The sequence below is a fragment of the Ascaphus truei genome (genome assembly GCF_040206685.1).
Source record: "Ascaphus truei isolate aAscTru1 chromosome 20 unlocalized genomic scaffold, aAscTru1.hap1 SUPER_20_unloc_4, whole genome shotgun sequence".
NCBI classification, from domain to species: domain Eukaryota; kingdom Metazoa; phylum Chordata; class Amphibia; order Anura; family Ascaphidae; genus Ascaphus; species Ascaphus truei.
In genome coordinates this window covers 663,581-678,347 of record NW_027453860.1, presented here as the reverse complement: position 1 = coordinate 678,347, position 14,767 = coordinate 663,581, and the positions used below count along the sequence as shown (strand labels likewise).

Here is a 14,767-nt window from a genome sequence, read left to right as displayed (position 1 = left end):
AGGGGACGTGTGAGATATAGTGTCCCCCCCTCCCTACTGCAGGGTGCCACAGGCAGAGGGGACGTGTGAGACATAGTGTCCCCCCCTCCCTACTGCAGGGTGACACAGCGACAGAGAGGACGTGTGAGACATAGTATGTCCCCCTCCCTACTGCAGGGTGACACAGGCAGAGGGGATGTGTGAGATATAGTGTGTCCCCCTCCCTACTGCAGGGTGACACAGGCAGAGGTGACGTGTGAGACATAGTGTCCCCCCTCCCTACTGCAGGGTGACACAGGCAGAGGAACGTGTGAGACATAGTGTCCCCCCCTCCCTACTGCAGGGTGACACAGGCAGAGGGGACGTGTGAGACATAGTGTCCCCCCCTCCCTACTGCAGTGTGACACAGAGACAGAGGGGACGTGTGAGACATAGTGTCCCCCCCTCCCTACTGCAGCGTGACAGAGACAGAGGGGACGTGTGAGACATAGTGTCCCCCCCTTCCTACAGCAGGGTGCCACAGACAGAGGGGACGTGTGAGACATAGTGTCCCCCCCTCCCTACTGCAGGGTGACACAGGCAGAGGGGACGTGTGAGACATAGTGTCCCCCCCTCCCTACTGCAGGGTGACACAGGCAGAGGGGACGTGTGAGACATAGAGTACCCCCCTTCCTACAGCAGGGTGCCACAGACAGAGGGGACGTGTGAGACATAGTGTCCCTCCCTCCCTACTGCAGGGTGCCACAGGCAGAGGGACGTGTGAGACATAGTGTCCCCCCCTCCCTACTGCAGAGTGACACAGGCAGAGGAACGTGTGAGACATAGTGTCCCCCCCTCCCTACTGCAGGGTGACACAGGCAGAGGGACGTGTGAGACATAGTGTCCCCACTCCGTTCTGCAGTGTGACACAGGCAGAGGGGGCGTGTGAGACATAGTGTGTCCCCCTCCCTACTGCAGGGTGACACAGGCAGAGGGGACGTGTGAGACATAGTGTCCCCCCTCCCTACTGCAGGGTGACACAGGCAGAGGGGACGTGTGAGACATAGTGTCCCCCCTCCCTACTGCAGGGTGACACAGGCAGAGGGGACGTGTGAGATATAGTGTCCCCCCTCCCTACTGCAGGGTGCCACAGCGACAGAGGGGACGTGTGAGACATAGTGTCCCCCCCTCCCTACTGCAGGGTGACACAGCGACAGAGAGGACGTGTGAGACATAGTGTGTCCCCTTCCCTACTGCAGGGTGACACAGGCAGAGGGGATGTGTGAGATATAGTGTGTCCCCCTCCCTACTGCAGGGTGACACAGGCAGAGGTGACGTGTGAGACATAGTGTCCCCCCTCCCTACTGCAGGGTGACACAGGCAGAGGAACGTGTGAGACATAGTGTCCCCCCCTCCCTACTGCAGGGTGACACAGGCAGAGGGGACGTGTGAGACATAGTGTCCCCCCCTCCCTACTGCAGTGTGACACAGAGACAGAGGGGACGTGTGAGACATAGTGTCCCCCCCTCCCTACTGCAGCGTGACAGAGACAGAGGGGACGTGTGAGACATAGTGTCCCCCCCTTCCTACAGCAGGGTGCCACAGACAGAGGGGACGTGTGAGACATAGTGTCCCCCCCTCCCTACTGCAGGGTGACACAGGCAGAGGGGACGTGTGAGACATAGTGTCCCCCCCTCCCTACTGCAGGGTGACACAGGCAGAGGGGACGTGTGAGACATAGAGTACCCCCCTTCCTACTGCAGGGTGCCACAGGCAGAGGGGACGTGTGAGACATTGTGTCCCTCCCTCCCTACTGCAGGGTGCCACAGGCAGAGGGACGTATGAGACATAGTGTCCCCCCCTCCCTACTGCAGAGTGACACAGGCAGAGGAACGTGTGAGACATAGTGTCCCCCCCTCCCTACTGCAGGGTGCCACAGGCAGGGGGGACGTGTGAGCCATAGTGTCCCCCCCTCCCTACTGCAGGGTGACACAGGCAGAGGGGACGTGTGAGATATAGTGTCCCCCCCTCCCTACTGCAGGGTGACACAGGCAGAGGGACGTTTGAGACATAGTGTCCCCCCTCCGTACTGCAGTGTGACACAGGCAGAGGGGGCGTGTGAGACATAGTGTCCCCCCCTCCCTACTGCAGGGTGACACAGGCAGAGGGGACGTGTGAGACATAGTGTCCCCCCTCCCTACTGCAGGGTGACACAGGCAGAGGGGACGTGTGAGACATAGTGTCCCCCCCTCCCTACTGCAGGGTGACACAGGCAGAGGGGACGTGTGAGACATAGTGTCCCCCCCTCCCTACTGCAGGGTGACACAGGCAGAGGGGACGTGTGAGACATAGAGTACCCCCCTCCCTACTGCAGGGTGCCACAGGCAGAGGGGACGTGTGAGACATTGTGTCCCTCCCTCCCTACTGCAGGGTACCACAGGCAGAGGGACGTGTGAGACATAGTGTCCCCCCCTCCCTACTGCAGGGTGACACAGGCAGAGGGGACGTGTGAGATATAGTGTCCCCCCCTCCCTACTGCAGGGTGCCACAGACAGAGGGGACGTGTGAGAAATAGTGTCCCCCCCTCCCTACTGCAGGGTGGCACAGGCAGAGGGGACGTGTGAGACATAGTGTCCCCCCCTCCCTACTGCAGTGTGACACAGAGACAGAGGGGACGTGTGAGACATAGTGTCCCCCCCTCCCTACTGCAGCGTGACAGAGACAGAGGGGACGTGTGAGACATAGTGTCCCCCCCTCCCTACTGCAGGGTGACACAGGCAGAGGGGACATGTGAGACATAGTGTCCCCCCCTCCCTACTGCAGGGTGACACAGGCAGAGGGGATGTGTGAGACATAGTGTCCCCCCCTCCCTACTGCAGGGTGACACAGGCAGAGGGGACGTGTGAGACATAGTGTCCCCCCCTCCCTACTGCAGGGTGACACAGGCAGAGGGGACGTGTGAGACATAGAGTACCCCCTCCCTACTGCAGGGTGCCACAGGCAGAGGGGACGTGTGAGACATTGTGTCCCTCCCTCCCTACTGCAGGGTGACACAGGCAGAGGGGACGTGTGAGACATAGTGTCCCCCCTCCCTACTGCAGTGTGACACAGGCAGAGGGGATGTGTGAGATATAGTGTGTCCCCCTCCCTACTGCAGGGTGACACAGGCAGAGGTGACGTGTGAGACATAGTGTCCCCCCACCCTACTGCAGGGTGACACAGGCAGAGGAACGTGTGAGACATAGTGTGCCCCCCTCCCTACTGCAGGGTGACACAGGCAGAGGGGACGTGTGAGACATAGTGTCCCCCCTCCCTACTGCAGGGTGACACAGGCAGAGGGGACGTGTGAGACATAGTGTCCCCCCTCCCTACTGCAGGGTGACACAGGCAGAGGGGACGTTTGAGATATAGTGTCCCCCCTCCCTACTGCAGGGTGCCACAGCGACAGAGGGGACGTGTGAGACATAGTGTCCCCCCCTCCCTACTGCAGGGTGACACAGCGACAGAGAGGACGTGTGAGACATAGTGTGTCCCCCTCCCTACTGCAGGGTGCCACAGGCAGAGGGGATGTGTGAGATATAGTGTGTCCCCCTCCCTACTGCAGGGTGACACAGGCAGAGGTGACGTGTGAGACATAGTGTCCCCCCTCCCTACTGCAGGGTGACACAGGCAGAGGGGACGTGTGAGATATAGTGTCCCCCCCTCCCTACTGCAGGGTGCCACAGACAGAGGGGACGTGTGAGACATAGTGTCCCCCCCTCCCTACTGCAGGGTGACACAGGCAGAGGGGACGTGTGAGACATAGTGTCCCCCCCTCCCTACTGCAGTGTGACACAGAGACAGAGGGGACGTGTGAGACATAGTGTCCCCCCCTCCCAACTGCAGCGTGACAGAGACAGAGGGGACGTGTTAGACATAGTGTCCCCCCCTCCCTACAGCAGGGTGCCACAGACAGAGGGGACGTGTGAGACATAGTGTCCCCCCCTCCCTACTGCAGGGTGACACAGGCAGAGGGGACGTGTGAGACATAGTGTCCCCCCCTCCCTACTGCAGGGTGACACAGGCAGAGGGGACGTGTGAGACATAGAGTACCCCCCTCCCTACTGCAGGGTGCCACAGGCAGAGGGGACGTGTGAGACATTGTGTCCCTCCCTCCCTACTGCAGGGTGCCACAGGCAGAGGGACGTGTGAGACATAGTGTCCCCCTCTCCCTACTGCAGAGTGACACAGGCAGAGGGACGTGTGAGACATAGTGTCCCCCTCCCTACTGCAGGGTGACACAGGCAGAGGGACGTGTGAGACATAGTGTCCCCCCCACCCTACTGCAGGGTGACACAGGCAGAGGGGACGTGTGAGACATAGTGTCCCCCCTCCCTACTGCAGGGTGACACAGGCAGAGGGGACGTGTGAGACATAGTGTCCCCTCTCCCTACTGCAGGGTGACACAGGCAGAGGGGACGTGTGAGATATAGTGTCCCCCCCACCCTACTGCAGGGTGCCACAGCAACAGAGGGGACGTGTGAGACATAGTGTCCCCCCCTCCCTACTGCAGGGTGACACAGCGACAGAGGGGACGTGTGAGACATTGTGTCCCCCCCTCACTACTGCAGGGTGCCACAGGCAGAGGGGACATGTGAGACATAGTGTCCCCCCCTCCCTACTGCAGGGTGACACAGGCAGAGGGGGCGTGTGAGACATAGTGTCCCCCCCTCCCTACTGCAGGGTGACACAGGCAGAGGGGACGTGTGAGACATAGTGTCCCCCCTCCCTACTGCAGGGTGACACAGGCAGAGGGGACGTGTGAGATATAGTGTCCCCCCTCCGTACTGCAGTGTGACACAGGCAGAGGGGACGTGTGAGACATAGTGTCCCCCCCTCCCTACTGCAGGGTGACACAGCGACAGAGAGGACGTGTGAGACATAGTGTCCCCCCCTCCCTACTGCAGGGTGACACAGGCAGAGGGACGTGTGAGACAGTGTGTCCCCCTCCCTACTGCAGGGTGACACAGGCAGAGGGGGCGTGTGAGACATAGTGTCCCCCCCTCCCTACTGCAGTGTGACACAGGCAGAGGGGACGTGTGAGACATAGTGTCCCCCCTCCCTACTGCAGGGTGACACAGGCAGAGGGGACGTGTGAGACATAGTGTCCCCCCCTCCGTACTGCAGTGTGACACAGGCAGAGGGGACGTGTGAGACATAGTGTCCCCCCCTCCCTACTGCAGGGTGCCACAGGCAGAGGGGACATGTGAGACATAGTGTCCCCCCCTCCCTACTGCAGGGTGACACAGGCAGAGGGGACGTGTGAGATATAGTGTCCCCCCCTCCCTACTGCAGGGTGCCACAACGACAGAGGGGACGTGTGAGACATAGTGTCCCCCCTCCCTACTGGAGGGTGACACAGCGACAGAGAGGACGTGTGAGACAGTGTGTCCCCCTCCCTACTGCAGGGTGACACAGGCAGAGAGGATGTGTGAGATATAGTGTCCCCCCCTCCCTACTGCAGGGTGCCACAGCAACAGAGGGGACGTGTGAGACAGTGTGTCCCCCTCCCTACTGCAGGGTGACACAGGCAGAGAGGATGTGTGAGATATAGTGTCCCCCCCTCCCTACTGCAGGGTGCCACAGCAACAGAGGGGACGTGTGAGACAGTGTGTCCCCCTCCCTACTGCAGGGTGACACAGGCAGAGAGGATGTGTGAGATATAGTGTCCCCCCCTCCCTACTGCAGTGTGACACAGGCAGAGGGGACGTGTGAGACATAGTGTCCCCCCCCCTCCCTACTGCAGGGTGCCACAGGCAGAGGGGACATGTGAGACATAGTGTCCCCCCCTCCCTACTGCAGGGTGCCACAGGCAGAGGGGACGTGTGAGATATTGTGTCCCCCCCTCCCTACTGCAGGGTGCCACAGCGATAGAGGGGACGTGTGAGACATAGTGTCCCCCCTCCCTACTGCAGGGTGACACAGCGACAGAGAGGACGTTTGAGACATAGTGTGTCCCCCTCCCTACTGCAGGGTGACACAGGCAGAGGGGATGTGTGAGATATAGTGTCCCCCCTCCCTACTGCAGTGTGACACAGGCAGAGGGGACGTGTGAGACATAGTGTCCCCCCCCTCCCTACTGCAGGGTGCCACAGGCAGAGGGGACATGTGAGACATAGTGTCCCCCCCTCCCTACTGCAGGGTGACACAGGCAGAGATGACGTGTGAGATATAGTGTCCCCCCTCCCTTCTGCAGGGTGACATAGGCAGAGGGGACGTGTTAGACATAGTGTCCCCCCCTCCCTACTGCAGGGTGCCACAGGCAGAGGGGACGTGTGAGACATAGTGTCCCCCCCTCACTACTGCAGTGTGACACAGGCAGAGGGGACGTGTGAGATATTGTGTCCCCCCCTCCCTACTGCAGGGTGCCACAGCGATAGAGGGGACGTGTGAGACATAGTGTCCCCCCTCCCTACTGCAGGGTGACACAGCGACAGAGAGGACGTGTGAGACATAGTGTGTCCCCCTCCCTACTGCAGGGTGACACAGGCAGAGGGGATGTGTGAGATATAGTGTCCCCCCCTCCCTACTGCAGTGTGACACAGGCAGAGGGGACGTGTGAGACATAGTGTCCCCCCCCTCCCTACTGCAGGGTGCCACAGGCAGAGGGGACATGTGAGACATAGTGTCCCCCCCTCCCTACTGCAGGGTGACACAGGCAGAGATGACGTGTGAGATATAGTGTCCCCCCTCCCTTCTGCAGGGTGACATAGGCAGAGGGGACGTGTTAGACATAGTGTCCCCCCCTCCCTACTGCAGGGTGCCACAGGCAGAGGGGACGTGTGAGACATAGTGTCCCCCCCTCACTACTGCAGTGTGACACAGGCAGAGGGGACATGTGAGACATAGTGTCCCCCCCCTCACTACTGCAGTGTGACACAGGCAGAGGGGACGTGTGAGACATAGTGTCCCCCCCTCCCTACTGCAGGGTGACACAGGCAGAGGGGACGTGTGAGATTTAGTGTCCCCCCCTCCCTACTGCAGGGTGCCACAGCGACAGAGGGGACGTGTGAAACGTAGTGTCCCCCCCTCCCTACTGCAGGGTGCCACAGGCAGAGGGGACGTGTGAGATATAGTGTCCCCCCCTCCCTACTGCAGGGTGCCACAGCGACAGAGGGGACGTGTGAAACGTAGTGTCCCCCCCTCCCTACTGCAGGGTGACACAGCGACAGAGAGGACGTGTGAGACATAGTGTGTCCCCCTCCCTACTGCAGGGTGACACAGGCAGAGGGGATGTGTGAGACATAGTGTCCCCCTCTCCCTACTGCAGGGTGCCACAGGCAGAGGGGACGTGTGAGAAATAGTGTCCCCCCCTCCCTACTGCAGGGTGACACAGACAGAGGGGACGTGTGAGATATAGTGTCCCCCCCTCCCTACTGCAGTGTGACACAGGCATAGGGGACGTGTGAGACATTGTGTCCCCCCCCCCTCCCTACTGCAGTGTGACAGAGACAGAAGGGACGTGTGAGACATAGTGTCCCCCCCTCCCTACTGCAGGGTGACTCAGGCAGAGGGGACGTGTGAGACATAATGTCCCCCCCCCCCTCCCTACTGCAGGGTGCCACAGGCAGAGGGGACATGTGAGACATAGTGTCCCCCCCCTCCCTACTGCAGGGTGACAGAGACAGAGGGGACGTGTGAGACATTGTGTCCCCCCCTCCCTACTGCAGGGTGCCACAGGCAGAGGGGATGTGTGAGCTATAGTGTCCCCCCCTCCCTACTGCAGGGTGACACAGGCAGAGGGGACGTGTGAGACATTGTGTCCCCCCCTCCCTACTGCAGGGTGCCACAAGGTGACATATAGATCAGTACTGAGCAGCCCTTCCCCGCAGGTTCAGCAGCAAGGAGGAGTATATGTCCTTCATGAACGAGTTCCTGGAGCTGGAGTGGGCGAGTATGCAGCAGTTCCTGTACGAGATCTCCAACCTGGACACGCTGACCAACAGCAGCAACTTCGAGGGCTACATAGACCTGGGGAGGGAGCTGAGCACCCTCCATGCACTGCTGTGGGAGGTAATTCCCCAGCTCAGCAAGGTGAGTGAGCGCTCAGTGAGGTGGGTGAGCGTTCAGTGAGGTGGGTGAGCGTTCAGCAAGGTGAGTGAGTGTTCAGTGAGGTGGGTGAGCGTTCAGCAAGGTGAGCGAGCTTTCAGCAAGGTGAGTGAGCTTTCAGTGAGGTGGGTGAGTGTACAGCAAGGTGAGTGAGCATTCAGTGAGGTGGGTGAATGCGCAGTAAGGTGAGTGAGCGTTCAGTGAGGTGGGTGAGCGTTCAGTGAGGTGGGTGAATGCTCAGTGACGTGGGTGAGCATTCAGCAAGGTGAGTGAGCATTCAGTGAGGTGGGTGAATGCGCAGCAAGGTGAATGATCGCTCAGTGAGGTGGGTGAGCGTTCAGTGAGGTGGGTGAATGCTCAGTGAGGTGGGTGAACGTTCAGCAAGGTGAGTGAGCGTTCAGTGAGGTGGGTGAATGCTCAGTGAGGTGAGTAAATGCCCAGTAAGGTGAGTGAATGCTCAGCAAGATTAGTGAAATCACAGCAAGAACTCTGAGCAAGGTGAGTGAATGCTCCGCAAGGTGAGTGAGCATTCAGTGAGGTGGGTGAATGCGCAGCAAGGTGAGTGAGAATTCAGTGAGGTGGGTGAATGCTCATTGAGGTGGGTGAATGCTCAGTAAGGTGAGTGAATGCTCAGCAAGATTAGTGAAATCTCAGCAAGAACTCTCAGCAAGGTGAGTGAATGCTCAGCAAGGTGAGTGTCTGATCAGCAAGGTGAGTGAATACTCTGCAAGGTGAGTGTTTGACCAGAAAGGTGAGTGAGTAATCAGCAATGTGAGTGTTTGACCAGCAAGGTGAGTGTTTAATCAGCAAGGTGAGTGTTTGATCAGCAAGGTGAGTGTTTAATCAGCAAGGTGAGTGTTTGATCAGCAAGGTGAGTGTTTGGCCACCAAGGTGAGTGTTTAATCAACAAGGTGAGTGTTTGTTTGACCAGCAAGGTGAGTGTTTGATCAGCAAGGTGAGTGTTTGATCAGCAAGGTGAGTGTTTGATCAGCAAGGTGAGTGAATAATCAGCAAGGTGAGTGTTTGTTTGACCAGCAAGGTGAGTAAATAATCAGCAAGGTGAGTGTTTGACCAGCAAGGTGAGTGTTTGCCCAGCAAGGTGAGTGTTTGTTTGACCAGCAAGGTGAGTGTTTTATCAGCAAGGTGGGTGTTTGACCAGGAAGGTGAGTGTTAATCAGCAAGGTGAGTGTTTAATCAGCAAGGTGAGTGTTTAATCAGCAAGGTGAGTGTTTGATCAGCAAGGTGAGTGTTTGATCAGCAAGGTGGGTGTTTGACCAGGAAGGTGAGTGTTAATCAGCAAGGTAAGTGTTTAATCAGCAAGGTGAGTGTTTAATCAGCAAGGTGAGTGTTTGATCAGCAAGGTGAGTGTTTGATCAGCAAGGTGAGTGTTTGATCAGAAAGGTGAGTGTTTGATCAGCAAGGTGAGTGTTTGACCAGCAAGGTGAGTGTTTGATCAGCAAGGTGAGTGTTTGATCAGCAATGTGAGTGTTTGTTTGATCAGCAAGGTGAGTGTTTGATCAGCAAGGTGGGTGTTTGACCAGGAAGGTGAGTGTTAATCAGCAAGGTAAGTGTTTAATCAGCAAGGTGAGTGTTTAATCAGCAAGGTGAGTGTTTGATCAGCAATGTGAGTGTTTGATCAGCAAGGTGAGTGTTTGATCAGCAAGGTGAGTGTTTGATCAGCAATGTGAGTGTTTGTTTGACCAGCAAGGTGAGTGTTTAATCAGCAAGGTGAGTGTTTAATCAGCAAGGTGAGTGTTTGACCAGCAAGGTGAGTGTTTGATCAGCAAGGTAATTGTTTAATCAGCAAGGTAAGTGCTTGTTTGACCAGCAAGGTGAGTGTTTGACCAGCAAGGTGAGTGTTTGATCAGCAAGGTAAGTGCTTGTTTGACCAGCAAGGTGAGTGTTTGATCAGCAAGGTGAGTGTTTGATCAGCAAGGTGAGTGTTTGATCAGCAAGGTGAGTGTTTGATCAACAAGGTGAGTGTTTTTTTGACCAGCAAGGTGAGTGTTTGACCAGGAAGGTGAGTGTTTGACCAGCAAGGTGAGTGTTTGACCAGCAGGGTGAGTGTTTGACCAGCAGGGTGAGTGTTTGATCAGCAAGGTTGGTGTTTGATCAGCAAGGTTGGTGTTTGATCAGCAAGGTGGGTGTTTGATCAGCAAGGTGAGTGTTTGACCAGCAGGGTGAGTGTTTGACCAGCAAGGTGAGTGTTTGACCATCAAGGTGAGTGTTTGTTTGACCAGCAAGGTGAGTGTTTGACCAGCAAGGTGAGTGTTTGACCAGCCGGGTGAGTGTTTGACCAGCAAGGTGAGTGTTTGACCAGCACGGTGAGTGTTTGACCAGCACGGTGAGTGTTTGACCAGCAAGGTGAGTGTTTGACCAGCAAGGTGAGTGTTTGATCAGCAAGGTGAGTGTTTGATCAGCAAGGTGAGTGTTTGATCAACAAGGTGAGTGTTTGTTTGACCAGCAAGGTGAGTGTTTGACCAGCAAGGTGAGTGTTTGACCAGCAAGGTGAGTGTTTGACCAGCAGGGTGAGTGTTTGACCAGCAAGGTGAGTGTTTGACCAGCAAAGTGAGTGTTTGACCAGCAGGGTGAGTGTTTGACCAGCAGGGTGAGTGTTTGATCAGCAAGGTGGGTGTTTGACCAGCAAGGGGAGTGTTTGACCAGCAAGGTGAGTGTTTGACCAGCAGGGTGAGTGTTTGACCAGCAAGGTGAGTGTTTGACCATCAAGGTAAGTGTTTGTTTGACCAGCAAGGTGAGTGTTTGACCAGCAAGGTGAGTGTTTGACCAGCAAGATGCGTGTTTGACCAGCAAGGTGAGTGTTTGACAAGCACGGTGAGTGTTTGACAAGCAAGGTGGGTGTTTGATCAGCAAGGTGAGTTTTTGACCAGCAAGGTGGGTGTTTGACCAGCAAGGTGGGTGTTTGACCAGCAAGGTGAGTGTTTGACCAGCAAGGTGAGTGTTTGATCAGCAAGGTGAGTGTTTGATCAGCAAGGTGAGTGCCGGCTGGTCTAGTTATGATATTACAACATGAATCTCTGATGATGTCACTCCTCCCATAATGACGCTACTTCCTCCCCCCCCCACTTTCCCCCCAGGACGCCTTGATAAAGTTGGGGCCCCTCCCCCGCCTCCTCAATGACATCAGCCTCGCTCTCAGGAACCCCCATATCCAGCGACAGCCGAGCCACCAGGAGAGGCTGCCCCCCCCCAAACCCGTCGTCCTCAGGGGGCCGTCAGCTGAGCTGCAGAGCTACCTAGTGCGGGACCTCAACAGGTGTGTTTGTACAGTATGTATATATATAATGTATAATATATATATTACAGTATATGCCCCACACACTATATATATATATATGTAGTGGGGGGGCATATACCGTACTATATATATATAGAGTGTGTGGGGCATATACTGTACTATATATATCTTTCCTCCATCCCTCCTCCCTTTCTCTCTCTCCATCTCACTCCCTGTCAATCTTAACTTCTCACTTTCCCTCCCTCTACCCTCGCTCCCCTTCCCTCTCTCTCCCAGCTCCATTGACATGACCCGACTGCCCTCGCCCACCAAGGATAAGTCCTCTAAGGACGTGTTCTTTGTCACACGCCCGCCCCTCGCCCGCTCCTCGCCGGCCTATTGCACCAGCAGCTCAGACATCACGGAGCCCGACCAGAAGATGCTGAGCGTGAACAAGAGCGTCTCCATGTTGGACCTGCAGGACAGCCGCATGAACAGCGTGTCCAACCTGCAGGCCGTGGGGGACATGTTGAACTCCAGCCAGGCCTCCATCTCCGCGGCTCTGCGTCCGGGGGGACGGCTCTCTCAGGGCAGCGGATCAAGCATCGCGGCAGGTCTGCGGCTAAGCCAGATGGGGGTCACTACTGACGGCCTCTCCGCCCAGCAACTGCGCATCCCCCTATCCTTCCAGAACCCGCTCTTCCACATGGCCCCCGACGGCCCAGTCGGGCCCCCCCCTCACCCAAGTGCTCACCGGCCAGACCCGGGGGTTGATGCCTTCGCCCCCTTCCACGGATACAGCAAGAGTGAGGACCTGAGTTCCGGGAAACACATGCTGCACAGCCACAGCTACAGCGACGAGTTCAACCGGCAGGGGTCAGAGTTCAGGTACCGGGGCACGGGGGGAGGGGGGAGGCGGGAGGCGGGGTAGTGGGTCTGTTACAATGTTTCAAATATTTAAATTTAAGAGTGACCTCGGCTGGGACATTGTTGTTTGCACCAAGAAACAGAACAGATACAGAGGTGTGTGTGTGTCACTGTGTGTGTCACTGTGCTACTTCCCTTCCTGTCCACATGCTATTTCTCTTCCCCACTCTCTCCCCATGCTACTTCCCTTCCTATCCCCATTCTACTTCCCTTCCCCACTCTCTCCCCATTCTACTTCCCTTCCTCTCCCCATGCTACTTCCCTTCCTCTCCCCATGCTACTTCCCTTCCCCATCTCTCCCCATGCTACTTCCCTTCCGATCCCCATTCTTCTTCCCTTCCCCACTCTCTCCCCATTCTACTTCCCTTCCTCTCCCCATGCTACTTCCCTTCCTTTCCCATTCCCTTCCTCTCCCCATGCTACTCCCCTTCCTGTCCACATGCTATTTCTCTTCCCCACTCTCTCCCCATTCTACTTCCCTTCCTCTCCCTATGCTACTTCCCTTCCTCTCCCCTTCCCTTCCTCTCCCCATGCTACTCCCCTTCCTGTCCACATGCTATTTCTCTTCCCCACTCTCTCCCAGTGCTACTTCCCTTCCTATCCCCATTCTACTTCCCTTCCCCACTCTCTCCCCATTCTACTTCCCTTCCTCTCCCCATGCTACTTCCCTTCCTCTCCCCATGCTACTTCCCTTCCCCATCTCTCCCCATGCTACTTCCCTTCCTATCCCCATTCTACTTCCTTCCCCACTCTCTCCCCATTCTACTTACCTTCCTCTCCCCATGCTACTTCCCTTCCTCTCCCCTTCCCTTCCTCTCCCCATGCTACTCCCCTTTCTGTCCACATGCTATTTCTCTTCCCCACTCTCTCCCCATGCTACTTCCCTTCCTATCCCCATTCTACTTCCCTTCCCCACTCTCTCCCCATTCTACTTCCCTTCCTCTCCCCATGCTACTTCCCTTCCTCTCCCCATGCTACTTCCCTTCCCCATCTCTCCCCATGCTACTTCCCTTCCTATCCCCATTCTACTTCCCTTCCCCACTCTCTCCCCATTCTATTTCCCTTCCTCTCCCCATGCTACTTCCCTTCCTCTCCCCTTGCCTTCCTCTCCCCATGCTACTCCCCTTCCTGTCCACATGCTATTTCTCTTCCCCACTCTCTCCCCATTCTACTTCCCTTCCTCTCCCTATGCTACTTCCCTTCCTCTCCCCTTCCCTTCCTCTCCCCATGCTACTCCCCTTCCTGTCCACATGCTATTTCTCTTCCCCACTCTCTCCCCATGCTACTTCCCTTCCTATCCCCATTCTACTTCCCTTCCCCACTCTCTCCCCATTCTACTTCCCTTCCTCTCCCCATGCTACTTCCCTTCCTCTCCCCATGCTACTTCCCGTCCCCATCTCTCCCCATGCTACTTCCCTTCCTATCCCCATTCTACTTCCCTTCCCCACTCTCTCCCCATTCTACTTCACTTCCTCTCCCCATGCTACTTCCCTTCCTCTCCCCTTTCCTTCCTCTCCCCATGCTACTCCCCTTCCTGTCCACATGCTATTTATCTTCCCCCTCTCTCCCCATGCTACTTCCCTTCCCCACTCTTTCCCCATGCTACTTCACTTCCTGTCCCCATGCTACTTCCCTTCCTCACTCTCTCCCCATGCTACTTCACTTCCTGTCCCCATGCTACTTCCCTTCCCCACTCTCTCCCCATGCTACTTCACTTCCTGTCCCCATGCTACTTCCCTTCCCCACTCTCTCCCCATGCTACTTCACTTCCTGTCCCCATGCTACTTCCCTTCCCCACTCTCTCCCCATGCTACTTCACTTCCTTTCCCCATGCTACTTCCCTTCCTGTCCCCATGCTACTTCCCTTCCCCACTCTCTCCCCATGCTACGTCACTTCCTTTACCCATGCTACTTCCCTTCCCCCCTCTCTCCCCATGCTACTTCCCTTCCCCACTCTCTCCCCATGCTACTTCACTTCCTGTCCCCATGCTACTTCCCTTCCTCACTCTCTCCCCATGCTACTTCACTTCCTTTCCCCATGCTACTTCACTTCCTGTCCCCATGCTACTTCCCTTCCCCACTCACTCCCCATGCTACTTCACTTCCTTTACCCATGCTACTTCCCTTATCCACTCTCTCCCCATGCTACTTCACTTCCTGTCCCCATGCTACTTCCCTTCCCCACTCTCTCCCCATGCTACTTCACTTCCTGTCCCCATGCTACTTCCCTTCCCCACTCGCTCCCCATGCTACTTCACTTCCTGTCCCCATGCTACTTCCCTTCCCCCCTCTCTCCCCATGCTACTTCCCTTTTCCCCCTCTCTCCCTATGCTACTTCCCTTCCTTTCCCCATGCTACTTCCCTTCCCCACTCTCTCCCCATGCTACTTCACTTCCTGTCCCCATGCTACTTCCCTTCCCCACTCTCTCCCCATGCTACTTCACTTCCTTTCCCCATGCTACTTCCCTTCCTCTCCCCATGCTACTTCACTTCTTGTCCCCATGCTACTTCCCTTCCCCACTCTCTCCCCATGCTACTTCCCTTCCCCCCTCTCTCCCC

At 56.7% G+C, this 14,767-nt stretch overlaps 1 protein-coding gene across 1 annotated transcript in view; it reads left to right on the top strand.

The window, feature by feature from the left end:
• SYNGAP1 (synaptic Ras GTPase activating protein 1) overlaps positions 1–14,767 on the top strand; it is a gene marked incomplete at its 5' end in the record, with an annotated part of 710,344 nt that overhangs the window by 61,662 nt on the left and 633,915 nt on the right. Inside the window, 3 exons of the mRNA XM_075580961.1 lie at positions 7,830–8,031; positions 11,142–11,320; positions 11,579–12,169. Coding sequence (XP_075437076.1) covers positions 7,830–8,031; positions 11,142–11,320; positions 11,579–12,169 — 972 coding nt within the window. The remainder of the gene's footprint in view (positions 1–7,829; positions 8,032–11,141; positions 11,321–11,578; positions 12,170–14,767) is intronic.